The following is a 27,223-nucleotide window of genomic DNA, read 5'->3' on the forward strand; positions in this document are numbered from 1 at the left end:
AATAAACCACTCTTTCATCTCTGGATCTCTGATTTAAGCTTTCCACAGCTGAAAATATGACTGCTTTGCGAAACACACTGGTGGACACATCTCTCTGGGCCAAAAAGTGGATGTTGCAGCGGTATCCCCAGGAGCAAAAGGAAAAAACTGCTGGCTCAGCAAGGCGTAATCCTGCTCCAACCCTAAAAGCTAGGCAAAAGTTGAAGGGTTTTGAGGGGTGATTGCTACCTGTCCTCTGCTTAGGGGGAACTCTGCATGCTCATTGTTCTCAATGGGCTTTTCCCTGAGGGATCTCAAAGTGCTTCTCCAATACAGATTCTATTTATTTACTCCAAATTATGGGAGGTAAAACAAATTAGGAAAGGGGCAGAGGCCTGATCCTTTGCACAGGGGTGTAGCAAAATCCCTGTTTAACCATAGAACCAGGCATGAGCCCATTATAGAGAATCTGGTTTAATGTCTTGGAATCTGGGACAAACCAATCTATAAAAAGTTAAAGAAATTTCTTGGCAAGTGCAGCTATGTTAAAACCCTGATGCAAACCCAAATGACACCTTGTTTCTGATGGATCTCGTGAGCAGATTTTTAAAACACCTTGTTATGAGGAGAATATGAGGCTTGGTCAGTAGTTTGGGTCTTGAAGAAAATGAAACTTAACAAAATCATTAAAGCTTTTCTTTAACAAAAAATTTCCAATTCTTTTTCTTTTTTCTACCTTTTATTTTAATTTCATGATGCTTTTAAGAACCCAGGTCTCCCAAATCCTTCTGAGGAAGCTAGAATCAGCGAAAAGGAGGTGGGCGGATATTTGAACAAGAACGGGGCAGCAATATTTGAAAATTGTAGAATCGTAGAGTCATAGAATCACTAGGTTGGAAAAAATCTCTTAGATCAAAATCTAATGGTTTGGGTTGGAAGGGAACTTAAAGCCCACCCAGCCCCAGCCCCCTGCTACTAAATCAGGCTGCTCAAGGCCTCATCTAACCTGGCCTTGAACACGTCCAGGGATGGGGCATCTACACCTTTCCTGGGCAACCTGTGCCAGTGCCTCACAACCCTCAGGGTGAAGAAATTCTTCCCAATGTTTAGTCTAAATCTTCCCCCCTCCAATTTAAAGCCATTCCTCCTTGTCCTATCACTCCATGCCTTTGTAAAAAGCCCCTTCCCAGCTTTCTTGTAGCCCATTCAGGCACTGGAAGGTTGCTATGAAGCCTCCTTTGAGCCCTTTTCTCCAGGCTGAACCCCAACTCTCTGTCCTCTATGGGAGGTGCTCCAGCCCTCTGATCATCTTCGGAGCCTCCTCCAGTCCTGTTCCAACAGCTCCATATCCTCCTTATGTTGAGGACTCCAGAACTGGATACAATACCCCAGGTGAGGTCTCACAAGAGAGGAACAGAGGGGCAGAATCCCCTCCCTCGGCCTGCTGGCCATCACTAGTGTGGATTTTTTCCCCACCCTGCGATGGGGAGAAGGAAAACAGAGAGGGAAACACCTGGCAGAGGGTGTGTGGGTGCCTCCCTCTCTCCCAAATCCCCACCTCATGCAGCAAGTTGCATCACCGGAGCCCCGAGCGGAGGCACCACCTCCTCCTCTTCCTCCTCCTCCTCCTCCTCGTGGCTATATACGGATGCGCGGCTGCTGCTTCTGCCACTTGCCGGCTGCGGCGGGGCTGAGGAGTCGGGCCATCCTTCATCCCATGGCCCTGGCCGGGACCTGACCGCCCCCCCCGCAATGAAGACCATCATCGCCGCCTACTCCGGGGTGCTGCGAGGTAGGAGGATGCGGGGAGAGGTGGGAGAGAGAGAGAGAGAGGGAGGGAGGGAGGGAGGATGCAGCGATGGGGGCGCAGCATCCTGGCGGTGCGCGGTGGGGTGGAAGCGGCACCGGCAGCCTCAGCTTTATTATAGTCCCCTTCTTCCCTGCAGGAGCGATTGTTTAGGGGAAGGAATGAGCCGGGAAAGCACTATGCAATGGCTGCAGCTTTTCTTAGGGGGGGCAGGACTGCAGCTCTCCTTGCAGGTTTTGCTTTTTGCAAGCTCTGAGGACCGTGCTGCTTTCCCGAAGCCCTTGTGAATGGCTCTGGTTTATTTAAGTGAGTTTTCACCCCGGCAAATGTGGGCTTGTGGCACTGGCTTAAAAATGAGTCTTTCCCTTTTCCCCCTTGTGATGGGAGGAAGGAAAGAGGAGTAATTTTAGCAACGCTCTATGGTCGGTAAAAATCCCCTGTTGCAGCCTTATTTTGGAATATCGTGTTCCTCACACCTATATCAACAGGGAAGCAAAAGTATCACTGTTTGTTGTAGCGTTGTAACAGGGAGTTGAAGGTTCAGCACCGAAGCAAGGTTTTATGTAGGGAAGTAGAGCCAAGCTTTTGTAGCCCTCCGTGCTGGTAAGTCACTTTCTCGGTGAGGAGGTTGGGTGTCATGGGCAGAGCTGCTGCAGACACTGAACTCTTCCCGCTGCAGGTGGAGACATGTAGGATAAAGATGTTGGAGGGACAATACGTGAAATTCCAAACTGCAAGCTCCCTCCCATGCTTGTAAAACCAGCTCTTGGGATCTTGCAGGAATAAACACAACAAGTCTAAATGTTTTCCTTAGTAGAGCCTTGTGCTCCTCCTGCAAGGGAGCTTGTCTAGAGAAGTGTTAGGGCTTGGAACTAGGGGGTCTGTGCAGGGGAATGCACTCGGACAGCAGTTTTTCCTATGCCCTGTCGAGGATCCTTGAGCAATCCGTGTCTGTGTTGCAAAAGGCTTTCTACCTTGAAAAAAGCAAACTGCTAATTCCTCCTGGGACGAAGAGACCTGTGAAATAGCTCTGCTAATGATTTGCTTAATCAACAAGCCAAGAAGACCTGAACCTCGTGAATTAACTCCTAAGCCCTTGCTTTTTGCACCGTGTCTTGCCCAGTCCTGCATGTAGAGCTGCCAGTGCTCATATCTATCAGAAAGATGTGACACCTGCCGATATTAGAGGCAGATCTATAGGATCAGTTGTCAACCAATTGGGGACAAGATCTGCACGTGTTCCCCATGCTCAAATCTGGTCCTTAAAGTAACTTAGCTTGTTTACACAACTAGCAGAAGACAAGTGATGTTTTGATACGAGGTCATTTGGATTAACAGCATGTGAACTGTTAAACTGAGAGTTAACTGTGAGCCAAATATAGAGAATAAATCATTCAGGAGACCTATAAAATATGTAGGGCTGACCTGAGAGAGCAGTGGCCACCTTGTTGGCACTGGCATGTTAATGATAGATCTAGGACATGTGCATAATTCAAAATGGAGTGTGGTTTAGGGACAGTGATTGGCCTCATCTCTAGATAATCCTGCTTAGCGATGGAAAGCTGTCTTAACTCTCTTCAGGTCAGTTTTCCTCTGAGGCACCTCGTGGGGGTCCTGCAGTGATATTTGCACTCCCTTACTCATTTCTTCATGTGCCTCTGCCTCAAGAGATGGGAGATGTTGCCTTGGCGACTACAGCATCCACCAACGCAACTCGTTGCCAGTTCTGTGTCCTGCCATGGGCAGCAAAGCACAGGACCAGCTTCAAAGCCTTCCTGTTCAAAGCAAAAACTGGGTGCCTGACGGAGTTGTTCTGATGCAGGCTGGGCTTTGGGGATGATGATGTGGGACCCTGCAGATCGAATGATGGGCAAAGGTGATGTGGTGCAGCAGTTCACGCATAGGATCTCGTATGCCGTTTGATCATGTTAGATAACTCCCTCTACACAGGATACTTATAGCAAACCTGCTAGACTTTTTTTTTTTTTCCTACCTCCCTGACCGTCTTTTCTGAGTATCTTGCAAAGGGGTGGCTTTTTTGGGATGAGAGCTGAATGGCTCATACTGTCCTTTGGCCTTCAGTCTTCTTGCTTGCCTGGCATCCAGCTTCGTCCCAGTACTTGTGAATTTGGCTGAAAGACTGATTCTATTTAAAAACAAGTGAAAAACTGTGCAGGCATCTACCTCTATCCAATTCTGGGTGTATGCAGGACAACTTTCTTGGACACTAACCCAATATTGCAAAAATTGGAGCAGAGCTTGGGACCAGTGCCTAGGGTTGGCTGATGCTTTGAGACACTTTGGTTGGGTGGGAGGGGTTGCCGTCTCCTCAGACCTGACCCACTTTGGACATAGTTATCCAGGCACTCTCCTCCTTGTGTTTTGGCAAAGCAGCAAGGAGGTGTTCGGTTCCCCTGAGGAAGGATGCTCGTGTAGCCAGGCATTTAAAGTCTGTCCTTTACTAAAGTATCTCCTCTTATATTGTTTCATCTTTCAGAAGCTCCTTCTCACTTATGTTTTGGCTGGACTGTGGCTGAAAGCTTTAGGCAATACTGAACTCCAGTAATGTGGAACAAAATTGTAGAATAGCTCAGGGTGAGGAAAACAATTTCTCTTAGCTCTACCTTGGAGTTAGTCTTATGCTGCGTCTGAGGTTGGACAGCCCTAGTATCTGCTTGGGGGAGGACCTTTGGGCTCCTGTCTTGGGATTGTCATCACTGCTAGCTGTGTTGTGGTGTCTTCTCTTGACAAAACTGCTTGGGAGCAAGAGGTCTGGACTTGCTCATATCTGACCCTTTCTTTTAGAACTCCTACACTTCTCCCCTGGGCACACAATGAGATGCAGAAAAATGGTTCACTATCTCTTGTCTAGAGCTATTAAGTCTCAGTGACTTAAATCTAAAACTGTTTGGCTGGTTTAGGACAGCTGGGTCTGCACTCTTTTTACCTCACTTTGACCCACGTATAGCTTTTACTGTCAAGGCTGAAGGCCAAGTTCAGTGCTGCAAGTAAATGTAGATCTAACATGAGATAAATGTCATAACAAATTTGTTTATTTGCTATGCAGAATCCCAGCTCCTTTCTAGTGAGGCTGAAATAAATGTTGTCACATGTCCCACTTAACTATATTGTTGACCTACAGTCATAGGAGTTTTTTTCTGCAGATAGTATGGGATTATTAAATAGTCTCCTAGGGCATGAGCAAACTTCTAATCAGCTGTTTACAGGACAGGATAACCATACCCCATACCGGCAATATGTTGTTCTCTAACAGATGATTCACTATCTGGTACCACAAACAGAAAGCTGGAAGTGCAGAGAGCTTGTGCGCTGCAGCTGAGGCGTCTGAGTAAACCTAAGACCCAGAATAACTTCTGTTCCTGAAGGGGTTTTACAGATGTCGCATTTGATGTAGCAGCTTGCTGTGCAGACTCCTGCTCTTGCATGGGAGGCTGGATCCTCACAAGTATCCTAGTATTGGTCTGTTTAGCTAATCTAGCTTTGTTACACCTCTGATGTCAGCTTGTCTGCCAAATATGTAGCTCGAAATGTCAATTTGTACCTTATGCTTTGGAGGGGCTCAGCATACTAATAATTTGTTTTTCATCTAAATAAGCTGTGATGCAGTATAATTCTTGGCCAAGAATTAATATGTTAATTTTCTTAAAGGAAGCAGATGATGCTTGGCTTTAACGAGCTTTTCTGTGTATTTTTAAATATCTGTAACACTTCCTCTCAGCTAATTTATTTGACTGCTACTTAATTAAGTGCTGTGAATTGGGTTTTGTGGCATCCAAATGTGAAGTCCCATTACTCTGCTGGGACCTTTGGGTCTGTCTCCCTGCCTAGGTAAATCGTGGTGTTTGAGTACATCGTCTGAAATAAACTGTGATGGAAATCTGTCAGATGCTGCGCTTGTCTGAGCCTGTGTCGCAGGCATGATCAGATGCTTGTTCAAACCCTTCACTGACTCTAGGCTTTCCTTGGTAGCATATCTTCTGCTTAACTCTGGCTGCTGGAGTCAAATAAGTGAACTAAGCCCATCGCCAGCTGGGGCACGGCTGAGCCATGTCACTGAGCTTCCTTGGGAGGCTGCAGATGGCTGCAGAGAGGTCTCCTGGAGAAGTCGCTTTTGGCCATCTCTGGAAGTAGCATCCTTGAGCCGCATGTTCCTTAGTGCAGAAGTAACCCATCAGTACTCCAGGGCATCAGTTGCAGTGCAAGTTGACAGGGCTTAGTATCTCAGATGAGACCAGGAAAGCAGTTGTGAAGCTACCTACTGTGTAGACATGAGTTGCTAAGGGTTTGATTCTAAACAGTCAGGCTGTCCAGTTCTGCTGTGGCTGAGTCTCCCCAAGCCCCCCACATTTGTTTTCAAGACTCTTCTGCCCTGGCACTAGCACTAGTAACTAGCCTAGCTCTTGAGATACTGGAGTGCCTTCCCAGAAATGCCTCCTGGCTGCTTTGCCTCCTTTCTTCTTTAGCTGTAGCTTGAGTGGAAGTTGAATACACAAGGTCTTAAGTCTGACACTAGGAACAGCAAGTTCAGAACTGGCTGGAAAAGGCTGTCTTAGCACTAAAATGTATTTGCCCAACCTGCACTTTGCACTTGATGCACTAGATCCATCTGGAGTGTACCGGTTGCTGCGAAGGTAGACTGTGTGCAGGCAGATGCGCCTGCTAAATAACACCTCTGCCCATTCCCACAGACCTTTCCATTGCACTGGATGACTTTAATGACCTTAACTGGGAACTAAATGTTAATATTATTCAGCCCATGGTAACTACTGGCTTTTCTCTTGGAAATCTTGATCTCTGCAAGTGTGTTTCTGCTTTCAGTAAATAACTGACCCAGGACACCACTTGTCCAAGGGCAGGTGCTCAGCTGTCTGCCAAACCTGTGCCTTCCCTCTGTTTGCAAGAGTCAAATGTTGCCACAAAAAGCTTAATGTGGTTTGAGAAACATGTTGACAAATTGACTTATGTTACCCAATACTGGTTTATTTACGGGGCTAGCAATGCATACAATTTCTTAAAGCATCTAGAAAATGCTGAAGTACAAATTCTTATCTGGAGAAATAAGCAGTTGTTCTCTTTTGCAGAAAAGGGTATGGATTTTTCTGATCCAAGGCTGGAATGTGGATTTATCAATCCAGAGATGTTTTGGTAGTGTAACTATAGGTGCTGGAAGGATAAATTACATGGGACTGGGCTTTTGTCATGGATCACAAACAATCTTGAAGACTTCTGGCTTATCTTGAGGACATAGCAGTGTCACTAGCCATATCTCTGTTGCTAAAAGCTCCCTTTGATCAAGTATAGAACAGTCCTCAGACCACATGAAGTCTGTCCATGTGCAGTTTTTGTAAATCAGGTTTTGGGGACAGCAAGTTCCTAGTGCTGCACTAGAAGCTGCCCATAGGCTGTGGCCTCTCAGTGGGAATAAAAAATCTGTTGCCCTTGGACAAGTGAGTCTGACTTTAAAAAATGGGTTGGAGTTTATCACTCACCCAAAATTTGGGCATTTATTGTCAAATGTGAAGAGCTGTGGCAGAGGATTTCTGAGCCTTCCTGCTTGGGTACTCCAGTGTTGCAAATCAATGCATGGTGGTAGTTTAACTCATCAGTGTGTCTCATCTCTGAAACTGGGGAATTACGCCATTAAGAGTGATTTCAGCACATCGCATGTTATCTTACAAAGATCTGCCTTCAACTTGAGATGTTCCTTCAGGCTGGGTTGGTGCTGTGGGCTTTAGTTTGCTTGCAGTTGCAGTGATATGATTTATCCTTGACCAAAACTTCGTCTGCTGGGGGCAGTTAATGCCCCGTAATTGCTATGATTGTTCATTCATCTTAGACTAAGCAGAGCCAAGGATCTGAGCTGGGTGGGCTGGCTCTAGATTTCTAGATTCTGCAGACTCAGGTGTGGCTCCCAGTTGATGTCTTTTTCTAGCAGAAACATTCAGGCATGTAGCTGTCAGTCCTAGGGACTGTGCTTAGGCTTAACATTAAATAGCATTTAAGAGAGGGGGCAGAGAAGCTGTGAAACTCATACAGCAGTTCTACAGATGCAGCTACCATGCATTGATCCTGTTACTTAGTCTATCAGCAAGTACAACAGCAAAGGCTGCAGAGATGCTTAGCATATTTAGAGGCTGCATTAGTGAAACCTGCTTTGTAGAAACTACCAAAGCTACAATATCTCCTATATCTAGAGGAAAGACTCTTCTCTACCAAACTTTCATTTGACTAAGCGTGAGCACTTGCTATGGTATCTCAAATAGCAGTGTCATGCCTTGGCACCAACAGCAAGGACCGAATCCATTTTGATATAGTAGCTGCTTAGCAGCATTGCATCCCTCCTGTTTAAGGATCAGCCTGTTATTAGAAAAGGAAACATGTAAACACACATCTTTGTTCATAGGCCAGCAGTTTGATTTGTGTTTTAACCAGTTATGATGCTTGTGTAATAAAGTAAGGAAGAGAAGTGAAAGTAAACATACTTGCAAGTGCTTCTTTCTTGAGGTTGTTGAGCGTAACAGCAAATACTGCAGTGGGTGGTTCCTCGTAGAAATAGTCTTTCACTTCGATATTTAACTTGTCTCTCCTCGCTTGAATAGCTTAAGCCTCTGAGAGTAGCTCTCAACTTTTCTTCCTCATTTCCTATTTTAGAAACACTGATAGGGATTCACAGCTCCAAGGGTAAGGAAAACTAAGGTGTGGGGTGAGGTGTTGCTCAGCCAGCAAATTTGGGCTGTGCTGTGTAAGGCTGGAGTGCAGAGCTTTCCTTGCTCCATGCACGCAGGAGTTGTGCAACAGACCTGGTAAAGAGTGGATGAGTAACAGGTCAGGCCTGTGGTTTGGGACAGTTGATCTTTTTGTCTTATGGCAAACTAGTGGGCTTCCCTATTGTCACATGCTACTTCCAGGACCTGGCAGTTTGAGGTGGTGTGCGTGTTAGGACCATGTGTTAACGTCCTCTGCACTTACATGGTGAAGTGAATATAGGCTCGCACAACTGGGGACTGATGTTCCCCATTAATCCCCTCCAGCATCCCCCAAACAGCTGAATGTTCCCAGATGGCAGCCCTACCACTTCCAGGATGCCTAAACTCCATGGGAAATATTAGCCTCTGACAGGCCTCGCTTTAAAACCAAACTGCACAAACGTTGATTTAAGATCTTGTATTTGAAAGGAAAATAGTTATCTTTGCTCAGTGTGCAAATGTAACTCCATATCTGTTCCTCTTCCTTAGGCACAGGATCAAGCATTCTTTCTGCTCTGCAGGACTTGTTCTGGCTTTCTAAATCTAAAGTAGAGAAACAACTCCAGATCATCTCTGTGCTGCAATGGGTTCTCACTTTCCTTGTCATGGGTAGGTAACACCTTTTGGCCTAAACAAAACCTTTTATGCCTTCATTATGGAAGAGTTTTAGTGCAGAAATATTAACTTTTAAGTAAGTGTTAACTACTGGATGTGCACTGCAGCAGGACAGTTCCTACGGTGCAGGGATGTTGTAGAACACTTGCATAGTTTGATATTTAGGCAATAAATGACTTTACCTGGCTCTAGAAAACCATAGAAGCTATAGAAAGACCTGCTGATTTAGTTTATGGCTGTGTCTACCACACAAATAAGACTGAAACTATTGGAAATCTCTCCCCTGACTCATTCATGGGAATGTCCCCAGAGAGGAAATTTCTTAGAGGCAAATGATAACTGATGCAACTGATTGCAATAGGAGTGCCTTTCTCTTGCTTATTCTCTCTCCAAGAAGTACCAGAGATGGGCAAAAAATATTTGTTAGATCAGTAACAGAAATATCCAAACAGTCTATACTGTTTTATGTGAACTCTCAGGCTGCTTTGCTCTATTAGCATTGTTGATATTCGCACTGGGGAAAGATGCTGACTGCAGTCAGTCAAGAAGGTCTTACTGTTCCTTCCCAATCTAGTTGGTTTAAATGGCAATAGCATTTGTAGGTGATCTCTGGCACCGTAGTGGGGTGTCAGGCTTAGAACTGGTGTAACATGTGGGAGATTGGTGTAGCTGTGAAAGAAATACTGTTTGTGTGGGTCACAAATTTCAATGCTGGTGAAGTCTCACTGTTGCCTGGTGAAGCATTTGTCCTACCTGGAGATCTTATAGAACAGATACCTTGAATCATAGAATGACTAGGTTGGAAGGGACCCACTGGGTCATCGAGTCCAACCATTCCTAACACTCCCTAAACCATGCCCCTCAGCACCTCGTCCACCTGTCCCTTAAATACCTCCAGGAAAGGTGACTCAACCACCTCCCTGGGCAGCCTATTCCAGTGCCCAATGACCCTTTCCTGATGTCCAGCCTGAACCTCCCCTGAAACCACGAGAGGGAGGATTGAGGTACTTCAAAGCATGTAGCTTTTGAGGAAGCTGTCTCAATTCTACATATGGGTTTTTTAGCTAAATCTGATTTAATTGAGGATTGATGACAACAGATTGAGACTAAGACTTCAGTACAGAAGGGTCAAAAGGCAAGGGACCCTTAATGCAAGTGTAAATGCAGACCAAAACATGATGCAACCTTGTTTTCTTCTTTCTTGACCTATGCAGGTGTTGCTTGCACTTTAATCCTCATGTACATACTGTGCACAGATTGCTGGTTGATTGCTGCTCTATATTTAGCCTGGCTGATATTTGACTGGAATACACCAAAGAAAGGTAAATATCGCAGAGTAAGTTTATGCTGTTTAAGTGTCCCTGTCCTCATATTTGGACAAAGAAGCACTTCTGTGTAATGAGTGACTTCCCTTCTTAGTGAGACTTGGCTGAATCACTGACCAAAAGCACTACATAGTGTAGTATACAAATGACACCCCCACCCCCAGTATAAACAGTGAATGCAGGTTTTATTGATGCTGGGAGTAATACAGGATAGTGTGTGCTAATACAATGCTGTTGCTGGCTTCTAGCAACACATTTGAGGCTTAGGTTCTTCCTGTAGGTCAGAAAGATCTGCATAAGCACTCATGACCTCTGCAGTTCTTGCAAGGTTCAGATTGTGGCATGACTGTTAAAATGTGACTCCCCTATGGAGTCAGTGTTGCTGCAAATTAAGCAGAAAACTTATTTCAAAAAACATGTAGAAAGCAGCTCTCGGACCCTGCTTCAGCAATGGCAAGAAGGTTTGATGGCAACTCCTTTTGTAGATGGATTAGACAACTCCCCATTGCTTAAAGACCACTGTAATTGTCCAGGATCTTAGCCCTCCTTCCCCAAAAGATGAATCTAAGTTTAACATTGAGCTACTTCTAGCTTGAAGTGTCCATTGCCCAACTATAGCAAAATACCAAGTCCTGTCCTACTCTGAATTTGTTGTCAGGCTTTAATTAGCTTGAAGTATCTCGAAGTACTGAGAATGGATAGTTTAGCTTCATTTTAGTGAGACGCAGGTGTCCTGCTCCCTTAGAGGAATACAATTGTTGAATTTTTGTTTAATGAGACAGGAACTTATCTGGAATCCTCTAGGCTTTTTGGTGGGCACCCATGTGAGAAAGAGCTTTAAAAACGTGATTTCATTTCTCCCCTTTCAGGTGGAAGAAGATCCCAATGGGTGAGAAACTGGGCTATATGGAGATACTTCAGAGATTATTTTCCAATAAGAGTAAGTAACAGTTAACTCTATCCATTGGGACTCAATTGTTTTTGGCTGGCCGCAATAACCCTTGCGGAGCTGTTGGACCTACATCAGCCTATCCATAAGACTGAACTGTAAGCAGGACATGGCTTATTTACCATTGTCATACTACTGCTTGGATCGGCAATGGTTATAAAATCTGAAATGCATCATCAGTTCTGGTGTCATGATTTGTAAAAGATGCTTGTTCTGATGGTTTTATCACCAGACTTCTTGAGGCAATCAGACCCGTAGCAGTAAAGCTGCGTCGCTCCAGCTTCTCTTCTGTGCCACAGCAATCCTGCTGTTCCTAGCTCTGCCTCTGTTCCTCTCTTGTGAATCTAGCTCAGTTTTGGTCTGATTTCCAGTTAAGCTCTAGGGCAGCAGTGTACTCTGTAAGAACAGCTGAGAACCCTGTGCCCCAAAAGTCCTATCGCTTCGCAGGGAGCAATGAAATCAGCTCCCAGGTCTAGCGTCTTTGGGGAAAGAGGGGTTTCCGGCAGTGGGAATAGCCCAAATTCTGTCTTGTAACTTGCTCACCTTCTGCTCGTATTTTCCCTGCTAGTTCAAATGAGTTGCAGACGGAGGACAGAACTGCCAGTCTGCTCTGGGCACTGCAGAATTAGCTGAAGGACTTGGAGAGGAGCAGGGGCCAAATTCAGCTAGGAGGGAACTTGATCCTCTTTGGAAGGACATACAGCTGAAAGGACTGTTATGTAAGGCTGTTGGCAAGTTTTATTCAGCCTGAGCAAAAGGTGCAGACCTTGTCATGGCTTTTGATGAACCACCCTCCCCTAAGATAGTCCAGCCTCAGAAAGCAGTAGGAAGTCCAATTCCAGTAGGATGACAAAGTGGTGCAGACTGAATTCTTCCTTTGCAAAGTCACTTGAACTCTTGGGGTGCCTGAACATTTTTGTGAGCATTTTTGCTGCACTCTTGCTGCTATTGACAGATAATTCTTGCCAAATGTAGGTGTATGGAAAAAGACTGGAACTGCACAGGGTGCAAGTGGCTGGTCAACCTAGGTCTTGTAGCTAATGGAGAACAGAGTGTGTTCTAGTATGGGACGATCTAAAATGGGTAGTCCTCCAATATCAAGTTCTCAGTACTGCAACAAGCCCTGCCTTCTTGATATTGCTGAAGGTTAGAATGAGATAGTATCTCCCAAGGACTTGATTCAAGAAGGTCACCAGTCGTGACTGGTCCCCTTGTACATCATCAAAGGAAAGGTGAAGCTTAGCCCCATCTTCATGGAAACATGTTCAGTGCCAGCCATGTGAGTTAGATCCACTGTAGATATTAGAACCTTGTCAAATGGTTGGATTGTTCAAATAGGTTTAGATAAGAGGTTGGGTAGATAAAGTGAACCTCTATTTTTTTTTAGGTAAATACTTGCTAGTTCACATGGTCCATTTGTAAGAATTCTTTGTCACTAAAGGGGTGGAGTTGTGCAAGGTTTACAGACACCACTGGTAAATGGTATGCAAATGCATGTATGAGGGTTGATGGCTGTTGGGTATTTCCCACACTTGCTGTGGAGAAACAACCAGCAGCTGTGTCTGTTAAAACCTGCTACAGGGATCATGGGGCTGTGAGGTGCTGGAGCTGGTTGTCTGCAATTAGGGGCATGAATATAATCTCTTGTAAGGAGTGGTATTAACCACCAGAATGGCTTGGGTTTGAACTTGCTAAAAGGATGGGAACTCCTTGGATAAACTATTTACCTGTCCTCGGACAAGAGGGAGACTAGTCTAGAGATGGTGGCTACTTTAAATCTTCTGTCTGCAAAGTCCCCTTGATTGGATCCTGAACTGTCTATGTAATCCTAGAATCATAGAATAGTTTGGGTTGGAAGGGGCTTTAAAGATCACCTAACTCCAACTCCCCTGCCATGGGCAGGGACATTCCACTAGACCAAGGCCCCATCCGACCTGGCCTTGAACACCTCCAAGGATGGGGCATTCACAACTTCCCTGGGCAACCTGTTCCAGTGCCTCACCACCCTCAGTGTGAAGAAATTCCCCCTTATATCTCGTCTAAATCTGCCCCTCTCCAGTTTATACCCATTGCCCCTAGTCCTATCACTACAAGCCTTTGTAAACAGTCCCTCTCCAGCTTTCTTATTGGCTTGGCAGAGCTTTGTTTGATTCCCTGGCTTGTAGTTTGTTGGGGAAGTCACCTGCCATACCTCATCCTGTGCCATGGGCACCATGAGAGCAGATCAAACCAGTGACAACCTTATGAGGGGTACCTGTAATGCTAAACTCAGCTCAGTGGCTGCAGATCTGAAGGCCAAGGTTTCCTTGTACCTAGGTGGTGCAAGATCAGTCTTGAGGTTGCAAACTGGATCTGGCTGGACTGAAACACCACTCGCATTGACATCTGACGAAGCTCTATGTTAGAACTTGTAGCTACATCTGCTGCATTCTTCCACAGCTTTACCTGCTGGCATCAGGTTTACTTGATCAGAATAGCTGCATGAGAAGCAGGCTTGGCTCTGACATTTATGATTATGCTTGGTCTTTACCTGAGTCAGCACAAGTAGGACAGTTGTACAGGTATCTGGAGATGATTTGGTCATGTTTTGTAATACCAAGTGGATTTGGAAACCAGTCTGAATCTGGCACAGTTCCTCAGCATAAGCAGAGGTATTCCACATTCACTGGGGCTTCACGCAGCTGCTCTGAGAGTAATAAGCTATTTAGGGCACTAGAAGCTTAAGTTTGTCTGCTGCTTAGTGGCTGGCCTTGTAAATAGTGCTTTAAGCTAAGCAATGCATGAAGCAGCTGAGGAAATTTCTAGTAAGCTAAATCCTGGTGTTGAACTGCCACGTAAGACCTGAGCTGTTGCAGGTGTGAGCTTGGTCCTGTGCGCCTGGCTGGGCTCGGTCCAACTGCTGCAGAGGCAAGACAGGTCCCAGCAGCTGCCTGAGCACATCCTGCTCATCTGAGGATGTCATGTGGGGAGTACCACAATCTAAAGGTTGTCTTTAGGTAAAGAAGCCATCACCTGAGCATGTGAGCACAGCTACTGTTTATCTGCATAGGTAACAGCACTTCAGATAGCAAGGACTGCAGACCTTTGGCTCACTTTTGTCAAGAAGTGAGCATTTCAGGTGTGCATTGTGAGACCTTATCAGTCTCCTGCTGAGACGGGAGAGCTGCAAAACAGTGACATTTTTTCAGCATTTTGTCTTGCTTGGCTGGCTTCCTGGCAAAGCGTCTTTTAGTTGTAAATGACTTATGGAATGGAAATGGAGGCTTTTGCTTTGCACATATGATGTAGTGTGGTGGTAATATTGAGAGCCTAGAGGGGTATTCAGGTCCTGGCCTGCACTGCTGGGAAGGTGAGATAATTTCTTCCATAAGGCTTCTGAGTGTGATGCAGCTGACTGCAATTGTTCAATTGTTTTGCAAGTTTATATGATCTCTACTGTTGCTTGGATCCTGCAGGACGAGTTCTAACTTGCAGCTCTCCGCATGCTTCTGTAGTCACTGTGCTGCTCAGCTTGCTGGTAGGTTAAGCACCCACCTAGACCACTCATTTTCATCCTGCTCTTTGCTGGCTCCTGGTGCTGAGCAGCAGTGTCTCTTCACGCTTGAATGTGCTACTTACTCATCCTGTTCCTACAAATTAAATTGGCAGTACTGTTATCTGGATGTATCTGGCACGCAAATATTAACACTGGTTTTACCACAATTGCACTCCTTTATTGCTTCTGTCTTAGATCTGTTTAAAGAAATGTTATTGCAATAGCAGGTGGATGGACCTTTGCTCCCACTGAAATGGGTTTGGTCTAGGAGAGCAGCTGGGAATGGGAGTGCTAGTGCAGTGGGGTGAAGGTCCAGCTTCAGTGCCGGCTCTGCAGTTGTCGGGCTGGGATGCAACATGGACGTCTATCAGTGGAGCACTGAGCCTTCAAGGACCTGAGGTCTGTGTGGGACTGGAGAAGACCTTTTTAAGAGGAAAGGTGCAAGAAAACTAGCGAGTGATCATCCTCCTGTAAGGAAGGCTTCAATCTTGCTTGAGACTAGAAATAAGTGATTACAGCACTTAGAAAATCCCCCCTTCAAGGTTAAGTGTAGGGGTCCATGAAGTCTCTGCTTTTGGCAGGTCAGACCCTGGGCTGAGTTCATGCATTAGCAGGATCCAAGACCTACACCACTTGAAGTTGAGTGCACAAACTTGTCTGATGCCTGGAAGTCCTTGGTTATCCTGGCTTGACTTGGGTGGGGGAAGATAAGTTCATCTTCTATGAACCCTCCTGTTGTGGGACTGCCTGTGGAGGGCAGTGGCAGCCTGCATGGGACAAACTGCTGGGAGAAAGCACATATATGTGAATACAAGACTGACTTTCAGACCTGTAAATCCCTGTTGTGAGCATGTGATTCTCAATGAGTCCCCAGTGCTGCTCAGGTATTCCCCTTCTTCCCTGCCTTGGTTGGGCTGTGCAGGTGAGTTGGTTCCTTGTGCACCCCTTGCCTTGTTTCTGCATTTCTTGCACAAGTGGCGTTGAGTGAGTGTGGTGGGTATTACCAAGCAAGGGAAGTGTAACCCTCTGCCTGCATAACGGGAGGTCTTGGAAAGCAGACAAAGTGATAGCTTGGCTGGGGCTTGCGTAAGATATAAAAGCAATGGGATCCACTGGGAACTGGGTGTCCTTGTATGTGGAGGGGCTGGAGCAGGGTGCTTGCCATGGCTGGCAGCAGAACAGCATGTGTCTGTATGACGGCAGATATGTGGCTCTGCCAAGCTCATCTCACAAATGCCTCATGCCTCAGAGCAGCAAGGACACCCTCTGTTTCAGCTGGCTGCCTTTTAAAGCACCTGTGCTTGGTACAGGTGAAGAATGAAGCTCAGAGCCTGGAAACCCCCACCTTGCTCTCACAGGAATTCTAAAGAGTGTCTGCCACTGGTCCAGCCCAGCCACATATGTCTGTAGCCACCAGGCCTTGAGTCTCACCTGCAACTGAGTAAAAGCTGAGAGATGGAGGGTTTTTTCACTGTATCATTGCTTTTACTCCTCCAGTCTTTCCTGGAGAGTGGTCTCCAGTCTGGTCTGGGAGGCTTGTTTGCCTAATTGGTTGAGGGGTAGCCCTGCCAGCCTGAGGAGTGAAAGTGAAGCTGTCTGCTAATTGGGCAAGAAGAGGAAGGCGAGTAAGAGTGACTAGGTGTGACAGACTGTGGGGTTCTACAGAGCTGCTCAACCACAAGCGTCTGCACACACTTCCTGGAGCCCTAAGTGACCTCAAAGCTAGAGGAAAGTTTGGAGAGGGGCAGTCAACTTGCTTAACCCGCATCTGTCATGCCCGTATTGCAGCTGCTGTCTTAAATAGCACAAATGCTGTAGTCTCGTCTAGGGACAGTGGTGGGAATGTGGGGAAGAGGGAATCGAATTTCTGGGCCCTCTGTTTCAGTGTGTCGCAATGGCATTTCAGCTCTATGTAGCATGATTCAACAAAAAAAGACTTGCTTACTGCCAAAGCACTTCTTGGCCAAGGCAGTGGGATATGTAATGCTGATGTGACATCTTGGAAATCTGTGGGGTTTTTTGCTATAGGAGCTGACAGAGTGACCTTTACATGCACAGTTTCGGGAATGGGGTGCAGTTGTTTACTGCCTCAAATTGAGGGTGCAGCTGGGGCTTGTAGGTCCTGCCCTGGTCTGAAAGCTACTGGGGTGTTGCAGTCAGCAGAGACTGGTACCACTGCAGCCTGAAAAAAGTTGAATTTGATCTCTGCTTTCAGAGAGTGATACAGCAGTCGGGCTGTATGCTTACTTTGCTTGTGTACTGCCAGACAAAGATGCTCTGATCCACGAGACACTGCTGTTACTTAGAGCATCAGAAGAGCCTGTGGCACTAGTACTAGGGCATGGGTTGTGCTGTGCATGACTAAGACAGCTTTGGAGTGTCCATGCTGTGTGAGCAGATAAGTAAAAGGTTAGGAACATTGCACAGTCCCAAACCAATATGATCACTGCTCCTGGAGCACGTCCTGGAGAGATTGGAGCACTGATGTGGATGGCTTGAGGTGTCTTATTGCCCCTTTGGCTAGAGCAAAACCTCTGAAAGGAGGGATAGTTTCCAGTGGTAAGCCACCCTTCTGCATGTTTTCCCTCTTGGAGGGTGGCCAGCAGGCATACTAAGTGGTTGAGTCTTTTTTTTTTTTTTATTTAGGTATTAAGCAAACTTGCTTCTGTTATGGGACACTTTTTAATTCATTCTTCCCCCCTGTGCCCCACCCCTTACTGGGATGTGAGCCACTAATGTGCTGAGAAAGGGCCTGGAAGGAGGTGTAGCTATGACTACAGGGCCATGAAGAACTTGGTTGGTTTGGGCAAGAATACTTTTGGCTTTAGTGAAGAAACAAGGCACAGTCTACTGCAGCCCAACCCCTATTCTTGCTTGGATGGCAGTCTTGTGTCTAAGATCAGCCTGTTTATTCTGCTCCCTCTGTTTGAGGAACTGAAATTTAAGTGGCTGCTCTTACCACAGCCTCTGAAATCCAAGATAGCCCATGTCCTCAGCACTTAGGCCGTTCTCCGCAGTGGCAAGAGAGACAAAAGCTGGGGACTTTGACTTTTGTCTCCATTTTTTTTTTTTACCTAAAAATGTCTGTCTTCATGTAAGCCCACTGTTTTCTTTCCTAGCTGGTTAAAACCCATAATCTGCTGACTACCAGGAATTACATTTTTGGGTACCATCCACATGGCATCATGGGCTTGGGTGCATTTTGCAACTTCAGCACAGAGGCCACGGGTGTTGGCCAGAAATTCCCTGGGATTCGACCGTACCTTGCTACCTTGGCTGGGAACTTCAGGATGCCTATTTTGAGGGACTACTTAATGTCCGGTGGTAAGTGCAAAAGCAATTTCCTCCTCCTTCTCATGCCTTTTCCTCTGAGCTGTCTTCCCCTCTTACAAGTGTAAAGCTGTGGCAGAAGCTCACGTAACCACTTCTCTCTGATAGCATCGCGTTGCTTTCGTATAGTTGTTAAGAGGAAGCTGTGATTAAATGTGACTAACTTGGGCTGCAAGGACTGCTGCTCTTCTGAATTCATCCTTAACTCATAAAATCATAGAATTTCAGACTGGAAGGAACCTCAAAGATCATCTGGTCCAACCTCTCTTGGCAAAAGCATAGTCTAGGCAAGATGGCCCAGTACCTTGTCCAGCATTATCTTAAGTTTTCGATGTTGGAGAGAACTCAAGGATACCCTTGTCTAAAGGCATAGTAAAGATATCTGGCATCTGTAGTTGTCAGTGTGGGATATGGAGAGATGGAAGTAAATTGTCCTAGTTATGATTAGGAGGTACTGGTGGATGAAGAAGTTGCTCTAATTGAAAATATGAAGTATTGATTAGCCTTTGAAATGTGAATACCATGGCTAGCTTTGCTCCTGTGCTTATTATCACATGAGATGTCATATCTAGATTTTATGGTGATGACTGATACCCTTTGCATCCAGCCACATTTTTAGGTGCTGGCCAGGAATAAAGATCTGTGGTATTCCATGGTTTCAGCTGATTAGAAGAGCTCCTTCCCTGCAAAAATGGGTCCCAGGGAATGGGCAGTGATATAAGTTTGCTGAATGGCACTAATAGGTCTGTTCTTAATGGGTTCTACTATTTTAATAGAGGAATTGTAGGTTATGACTGGGGAGAATAAACTGTCCACAGCCTCAAGAAACCCTGTTCTTGCGTGGCCTGAGCTGCTTTTTCAAAGTGAGGGTGCCCATCAGTTAGATAGAGACAAGAGGGTAACGTTTAAAGGCTATTTGCTGTTCCTGGAGCAGACTCACCAATAAATTGCTTAAAAACAGGTATCTTAATATAGTAGTTTGGCTGAATCTCAGCTCATGGCTGGAGAGTGGACACGAGTAGCTGTACTTGATTTTGACTCGCTATGTTTGACTGTTTCCAAGATTACTGACTTAATTTGGTGAGGGAGAGGAAAACTAGCTGAACCTGGTACAGAAAGGGTGTTTGTCCATGTCTTGGAAGGGCAGTGTCTCCAGCAAGCTGGTTTCTGTCTTCCTGCATCAGATGGGAGTTGCTGTGTGATGTGCACAATTCCCATAACCTGGGAATTGTGCAGGACAGCAGCTCATGAGAATCTGTGATCTGCTTTCCAGTCTATTACATCTGTAGGCTTAGGTCATGTGTTGCTTAAGTTTCCACGCAGCATCAAACTTTCTGTATTTAAAAAAAAAAAAAATCTTAAATCTGCTCAAGAAGGCTGGTAGATAAATCTTGTGGCAGCCAGAGCTGCTTCCCTCTCTCCAGAAGAAATGTGGGACCAGAGATTAGCAACATCACTGCTGACAGGGCTGTCTTGGCTATCCCTGAGTATTACTGTTCAATTAGTGGGAAATTCTGCTTCCTCTGCACTTAAGATTTAAGTAAGACTAGAGGTGTTATCTATTAAAGTTAAGTTTCCAAAAGCCATCATTAGTCTTCAGTTTTCCTATACTGGAACTTAAGGGTGTCACTACAAAGATTTTAATGTCACTTGGGAAGTGCTGATAGTTCCCTCAATCCTGTGTTTTGTAGATGAGCCACTTCAAATGAAATCCTAACAACATTACTGTTCCAATACACATACTTAGTTGGTTTACAACCAACTGTTGCATTTTGCAATGTTCTACAGCCTGCTAAAGATTAGAGCTACAGTAAGGATCCTAAGATATGAAGAAATGGCTGTCAAAACCGATATGCTATGTGAATATGCAGTAAGAGCATAATTCAGCAGTTGCCACTTGTCTACGTGTCTTGTTGCATTTTCTGGAGGAAGGATTCCAATGCTCAGTGCTGTGAGCAAGCATAATCCCCTTCTGCTAACAAGCGTGAAATGGCTGAGCATGAATCTGTGCTGCCCTGTTAGCCGGGGCTGTGTAGTCAGTGAGTCTAGGTGTGGAGAATGGGAGAAGTACAAAGGCTTCTGTCTGTCCTTTAGAATAACAAGCATAGCTTGAGCCTTTCGAAGGAAACATGGTCAAGGAGAATTGTAGCTGTGTTGAAAGAAATGGAGAACAAGTCTTATGAGGAGCGGCTGAGAGAGCTGGGGTTGTTTAGCCTGGAGAAGAGGAGGCTGAGGGGAGACCTTATTACTCTCTACAACTACCTGAAAGGAGGTTGTGGAGATAAGGGAGCTGGCTTCTTCTCCCAAGTGACTGAGGACAGGACAAGGGGGAATGGCCTGAAGCTCTGCCAGGGGAGGTTCAGGTTGGATATCAGAAAAAAAACCTCTTCACAGAAAGAGTCATCGGGCACTGGCAGAGGCTGCCCAGGGAGGTGGTCGAGACACCTTCCCTGGAGGCGTTTAAGGAACGGGTTGATGAAGTGCTTAGGGACATGGTTTAAGGGAGTGTTAGGAATGGTTGGACTCAATGATCCAGTGGGTCCTTTCCAACCTGGTGATTCTATGATTCTATGATCAGTCTGAAATTTCAAGTGAGGTCTACTCCCCTGAGGTCTGAAGCTGGGATTAGTTGGTGACCTTGATGCCCATAGTTTCAAGATTCACATGAAGGCTTGCAGACTTGCCCTGTGTAATTCCACAGGGCCCATTCATAATTTAGTTCTCAGGTCAAGTGACGACAATCATGAGATGTGTGGAATTGACTTCTAAAATTAAATTGTGTAATACTGCCCTTCCTCGGTTTCCTCTTTCATTGGGCTGAATAAAATCCCTGGAGTGGGGACTTGCTTAAGCTGATATGCTGTGACTGGTAGCCGTCACAGAACCAGAACTACCGACTGTCAGAGATGGAATCACAACTAGCAAAAGTTTACTTTCAAAACTAGGTGTCCATACAGTGTGTAGGTTTGGATGTCACAGGGGCTGGCCCAGACTTTGTTAAAGAGTGGTAAAGATCACTAAGTGGTGACAACACTATTGCAAGGGTTACCTAAAACTTTTAGGGTTTTGAGGGTGTGGGGAAGGAACCTATAGCGTGCGTTCACTGACCTGTTAAAGTGAGGGCATTCAGACTTGGTGTCTGTGACAGGTGTCCCTACCATGGGCAGGACCTCACGCTGCAGGCCTGGTGCTTCAGGAGGTGACCCAATGGCCCCTGATGGGGGCTCCGTTTATATCAGAGTTGGATTGAGGCTTGTGGTTGTAAGGTCATGACACTCATTGGTTGGAGTGGTCTCTGAGGCAGTGGGGTTTGCGACTCAAGTCACACCACCTGCACTGTGAGTCAGGTCAACTCCCTGTCAGTCTTGTTCCTTACAGCGTGGGATAGAGGGAAAGACCTTTCCAGGAACTTATCTTAGAGTATGGGCTTAGCTGAACACTCTGTCCCATATATCTTTTCCTTCCCAGGAGAGCAAAGGATTGCGTTCTCACTGTGCAAGAGCTTGACGTGTTAGTTCAGAAAAAAACATTTTTTTAAACTAATCTGTCAAATAGGTCTGCCATTGGAAGACTTGTCAGTTTATTCTTTTTGTATCACTAAAACATCCTCCTAAAGGAAGACCTATTCCATATTTGGTTTTGCTGAGGAACTAGTCAAATTCAAACTCTCATGCATCAAAATAACACAGCTGCTTTGCTTATCCCTTAAGGATAAACCAGCTTCTATTGCAAAGTTGACTTGGAGATGTTTTAAACCATTGCTTCGGCATCACTAAGCACAGAAGAAAATCTTTTATTTAAGCCTTTTGTGTTAAGGGCAACTTTTTGAGATCTGGTATTAATGGAGTTTGTTTATGACCAAGTTCAGTGCTGTCCAGGTCTATGAGCTGCTTGTTTAGTTGAGGAGCAGGTTGCCTGATGATATACCTAACCCACTATGACCACAGGGAAGTTGTACAATTCAACTGTCAATCGAGGCACAAATGTTTTGCCCCAAAGTATGGCTGGCGTCTTCGGGATACTCTTAATCCTGCAGTTTGGCCCTTATCTCTCTTTGATATGCAGGTATATGTCCTGTGAACCGTGACAGCATAGACTATATCTTGTCCAAGAATGGCAGTGGCAATGCCATCATCATCGTGGTTGGAGGAGCAGCGGAGTCCCTGAACTGCACCCCAGGGAAGAACTCTGTGACGCTGAGAAACCGGAAAGGATTTGTGAAACTAGCTCTACGGCACGGGTAAGAGGCAACCTTGATGTTGCAGCAGTACTGCTAGCATATGAGAGGTGCTCTTATCCCCTGAAACAGCTGATGTCTTAGATTCTCCTTTCTGCAGTCTTGCTGTGTTGTGTGGACATATATTCGGAGCATCAGAAATGTGAGCCTGTCCTGTCTGCTGCCCCTGAGCAGGGCACAGGGGCAAAAAAGCCACCTAAGACAGAATGAGGCTTCCAGGGCTAAGAGGAGGCAGGTGTCAGTAATGTGTATGGGGTGATGCTTGTGCAACCCCTGTGATGTCCAAGGTCCCATGTGTCTGGAATGGAGTGTCCATCAAAAATCAGAGATGAAAATACATGGAAGCATATTCAATGCATGACCTGCATAGTGTTTCATGGGTCCATTGCAAGTACAATTATTTTGTATGCCTTAAAAGTATATCTACTGTGTCATGTCAAGTCTGACTTATGTCAGTACACTGTGCTGCAAACAAAGCTCCAGCCAGTAAAATCTGCGATGGTGCAGCCTGAAAGAGTACACGACAGCGAGTGTGATGCTGTAGCACTGACTGCCAACCAGGGATGTGAAGTACTAACATCTTTTCTTCTTTTTAGTGCGGACTTGGTTCCTGTCTACTCCTTTGGGGAGAATGAAGTGTACAAGCAGGTGATCTTTGAGGAGGGTTCCTGGGGAAGATGGGTTCAGAAGAAGTTTCAGAAGCACATTGGCTTTGCTCCATGCATCTTTCATGGCCGTGGCCTCTTTTCCTCCAACACCTGGGGCTTGTTACCTTACTCAAAGCCCATTACTACTGTTGGTAAGATCTTGGTATAAACATGCTATGTGCTTCTCTATGTAGTAACATACTTGAGTCTATGTGATACACCTGTTCTATCTTGGTCTTGGAGTCTTGACTACACAACTCTGTTTTCCTATCTGTATGAAACCTTCCAGCGCAGCTAATGACCTAGAGTTTCCAGAGGCTACAAGCCTTTCTTCATGCTCTACTGCCAGACGGGTTTTGCAAGTGAACTGTTTTGGGGAAATAATGTTATAGCTGCTACCTTCTCTGGTCTTGGATGCCTAAAGTCAGAAGCAGCCTGCCCCTCCCACACTCCTAGAACTGGCAATGTGATGCTGCCTGGTAGCTGAACCTTAAAGCCAACCCTACAATTTGCCTTTAAGTCTTCCATCCTAAAGCAGCAAGGGTTTAAGGGAAAGGAATTGGTGCTTCTCTGCTTTGGCAGTGTCTATAGAAAGATGCATGAGAACTGCAGCTTCTAGTCTTGGTTCCTGTTATTTGAGGAAGGATTTATTGTTCTGTGTAAATGGAAGCAAGTGGGACTTCCCAATCACCTTGCACAGTAGGTGCTCTGCACTGCTGGCACCTTTGTGTAGCTAAAGTGCGTCTAGGTATCGCTACAGATGTAATGAGCGTCCTGATGGTGGGAAAATTGTGCCTCAGAGGCTAGCAAAACTGTGAGGAGTTGGGCAAACCTCTGCTATAATGGCAAGCTGTGCTATGCCAGAGTGGGCATGTTGAACTAGCTGTGGTCATAGAGGACAGATCATCTGCAGGCTGAACAGAAGTATTCAACTTAACATGTGGATCTTTCCCTCTTTTTACCAGTTGGGGAACCCATCACCATCCCCAAAATTGATAATCCATCCCAGAAGGAAGTGGACTTCTACCATGGCATATATGTGGACTCCCTGATCAAACTCTTTGACAAGTATAAGAGCAAATTTGGCCTGCCAGAGACTGAGGTCTTGGAAGTCAACTGAAGAGACTGGCTCAGCAGCACCTCCTTCTCTCAGAATCAACATGCTTTCTCCAGGAGTCCAAGCTGTCATCATGTACTTGCAAGCATGTGTGGGTGAATGTGTCTTTCAAAGAAAGTGTTTGAAGTATTGCTAGACCACTTTTAAAAATAAAAGGTTTTACTTTGGATAAACCCCATTACAAACGTCTTTCTATCAAAAAAAGCACAACTCTCCCTTGCTGTAAGGATTTGGATGGGAGAAATGATTACCTTTGTAATCTGCTATATAATAGTGTTGGATTGCCAGCAATGGATCAGAGGTGTTCCTACAGGTACTGTACCCACTAGCAAAAGCTGTTTTGGGAGAGTAGGATCCTTCTGGTTTTAAGTCAAAAAAACAACAGGTTGATTTGACTGGGATGGCAGTTGTACGAGTGCCATGTGGAGACATGGTTACATAGCACAAGGGCACTTCTGCTTTGGAAAAGCCACTTCTGAAAACACAAGCAGGCTGCCAGATCCCCTGGTGTGGCACTGACTGTTGTTCAGTCGGTGACCAAGGGATACGAGTCAGGTGGACCTTGATCCATACAATGCGGTGGATATTTTTGATGGCTGTTATTTCATTACATCTATTTTGAATGTCAGGTTAGAAGCAGGTCTGTCCCAGCTGCTGCTTGCGCAGAGGTGTGTAGCTGGAAATATGGGATTCCTTCATAGCCACACAACTCCAAGGACGAGTTCTAGGAGCAGTGGGATGGTGCAATCATATGGCCCCAGTGTTGCAGACCCTTAGGGTAGCCTGTAGGGGTAAATGAAGTGGGTCTATTCATGCAAATGTTTGGGATACCAAAAGCATTTGGGGAAAGCTAGGAGTTACTTCTGCCCAAAGATGTCTTTTAAATATTCCGTCCAGTGAATGTAAAGGAGTAGCCTTTCCATGCATAGGATCTCAAGTGAGTGATTTTTTTAAAGTGTTTATAAAATGTTTATGTGGATATTAACACTGCTTGTAGTGAGATTTCTTCAGAGTACAAGGTGTTTATGTATGAACCTGAAACATTGCACTACTTGCATGTCTGACCTGCCTTTTCGATGGTTCAGTTGAGTGTATTTTGCGCTCAAAAATGTGCCTTTTCCATGCAAGAGGATGGTACTTCACATTCCTGGAACCTTGCCTCTAAAGACAAATGTTCATCTGTCATTTGATAGACTATTGTATTACAGAGTATCGATTTTTGTACAAATTTCTAGAAATAAACTTGGGCAAAAATAGTGACTTGCTTTGGTCTCTTTGGTGTTGCAGTGGCATGAGGCTGGGTTCATGTTACAGCAATTGTGTGATTGCAGCTGTGCCTTGGCTTTTATAGGAAGAAAGCTGGTATGTCTGTCCAAAAGCAAACACTAATCTGTGCCACTGAATGGGACAACCAGGATAGGCTAAGCAACTCTTTGTGGTTTTAGGGTGGATTTTTGCCTGTCAATGTACAAGAAGCTAAGGCAACCCTACATCAACGGGTTTATCACTGAACAGATAAAGGAAGTTCCTGACCTATTGCTCCTGTCAGCAAATTTGGGGTTTGTTGCTGTGTAGCATGCAGAGCTGGATTGTATCCCTGGTCCTCAGCTGAGGAAATCTTTCCAGCTCTTGTCAGAGCCACCTACCCTTCCACCACTAGAGGTGCGAAGTGCTCCAGAAATAGCACGTTGCTGTAAAGTTCATGTGGACTCTTTTAGTAACAAGTAAGGGTTTATCCTGTTGTCTGTTGGCCTGGGGCTGGCCTAGGAGTGGTCCATCAATACTGGCTGACCTCCACAAGCTGACACTGCTGCTCTTCAAGGTGAAAGCTAAACTTATTCTTTGCCCTTCTTCGGCTTGGGGAGTGGATTTTGGAAGCCTCCTGCTCCAGGAGATAAATATGATGTGTTGCTAACCTCCCCTTCTCCTTGCTAGTAAAATGGATTTGTTTTTTTTTTTTTCTTTGTTTTCTGCTAGCAAACATTATGTCTGGGTTCCAGTGACTAGGCTGGAAATGCACAGCAGAGAAAGCCATGAATGCTCGGTTCTCAGCCGTTCACACAAACCGGAGTAGGCCAGTTCTTGCAGAGCTTTTTTCAAACAATGTGTTCAATTATCAAGTTTTATATAAAAGCACAGCTGCTGCTTGCAAAACTTCCTAAAGCAAGGGAAGGGCCTTACTTCAGGTAAGGATCTATTCCTGCAAGGGCTGCACTAATGAATGTCCTGTAATTGTCCTGCAACTCTTGGCTGTGCTGGAAGTCACCTTAATTAAAGTTTAACACGAGATTGCCACTGAATATTGACCTTTTCTACCTACTTACCACTAGTCTATAAAAGGGGAATTTTCCTTTCATCTAATCTTGTGCCCAAGATACCAACATGGGACATCATCCTTCTGACTGAGCTCATGGTCAAATGACTCCTTTGAAGCTGTTTTTCTGCAGCTAGTTTTCCCTGCTCTCACCAGTCTTAGGAATATAGGGATAAGAGCCTTGACTAAACTTTGTTTCTGGCTTGTGATCTGTTTAAGGGTTTTTATTCAGCAAAAGACTCATTGGGGGTGTCCTGGTACTGTAGGTACGCTCCCTTATGCCTGTATTTTCCTACTTATGCCCTTGCCTAGGTAACAAAGGAGCTTCTTGGGGAGGGCTGCCTTTGATGTTCACAGCATCCAGAACAAAAGAGACGATACTGTGAAATAACCTAAATTTTAATAGAAGTTAAAGTTATTACCTCTGACTCAATGGTGACCGTGCTACATGTTACTGGGACAGTGTCAGGATGGTACCACTATACTCTTGCCTTCTTTTTTTCTAGGCTTTTCTCTTGGTCATAACAAGAGGTAGGCTTCCACCAATGACAGACCAGCCCTAATAAAAGAGACTGTAAGAACAGCTTTGAGAGATGGAACT

At 45.4% G+C, this 27,223-nt stretch overlaps 1 protein-coding gene across 1 annotated transcript; it reads left to right on the plus strand.

The window, feature by feature from the left end:
* The first annotated feature begins 1,627 nt into the window (after positions 1-1,627).
* On the plus strand, positions 1,628-25,564 carry DGAT2 (diacylglycerol O-acyltransferase 2). The gene is made up of 8 exons (XM_054088260.1): positions 1,628-1,771; positions 9,043-9,162; positions 10,383-10,490; positions 11,363-11,433; positions 18,097-18,301; positions 22,373-22,547; positions 23,141-23,343; positions 24,157-25,564. Exons 1-8 carry the CDS (start codon positions 1,732-1,734, stop codon positions 24,309-24,311), a joined length of 1,077 nt encoding a protein of 358 aa, XP_053944235.1. The 5' UTR covers positions 1,628-1,731; the 3' UTR covers positions 24,312-25,564.
* Positions 25,565-27,223: the final 1,659 nt, after the last annotated feature.

This window comes from Cuculus canorus, chromosome 1, assembly GCF_017976375.1.
Source record: "Cuculus canorus isolate bCucCan1 chromosome 1, bCucCan1.pri, whole genome shotgun sequence".
NCBI lineage: Eukaryota > Metazoa > Chordata > Aves > Cuculiformes > Cuculidae > Cuculus > Cuculus canorus.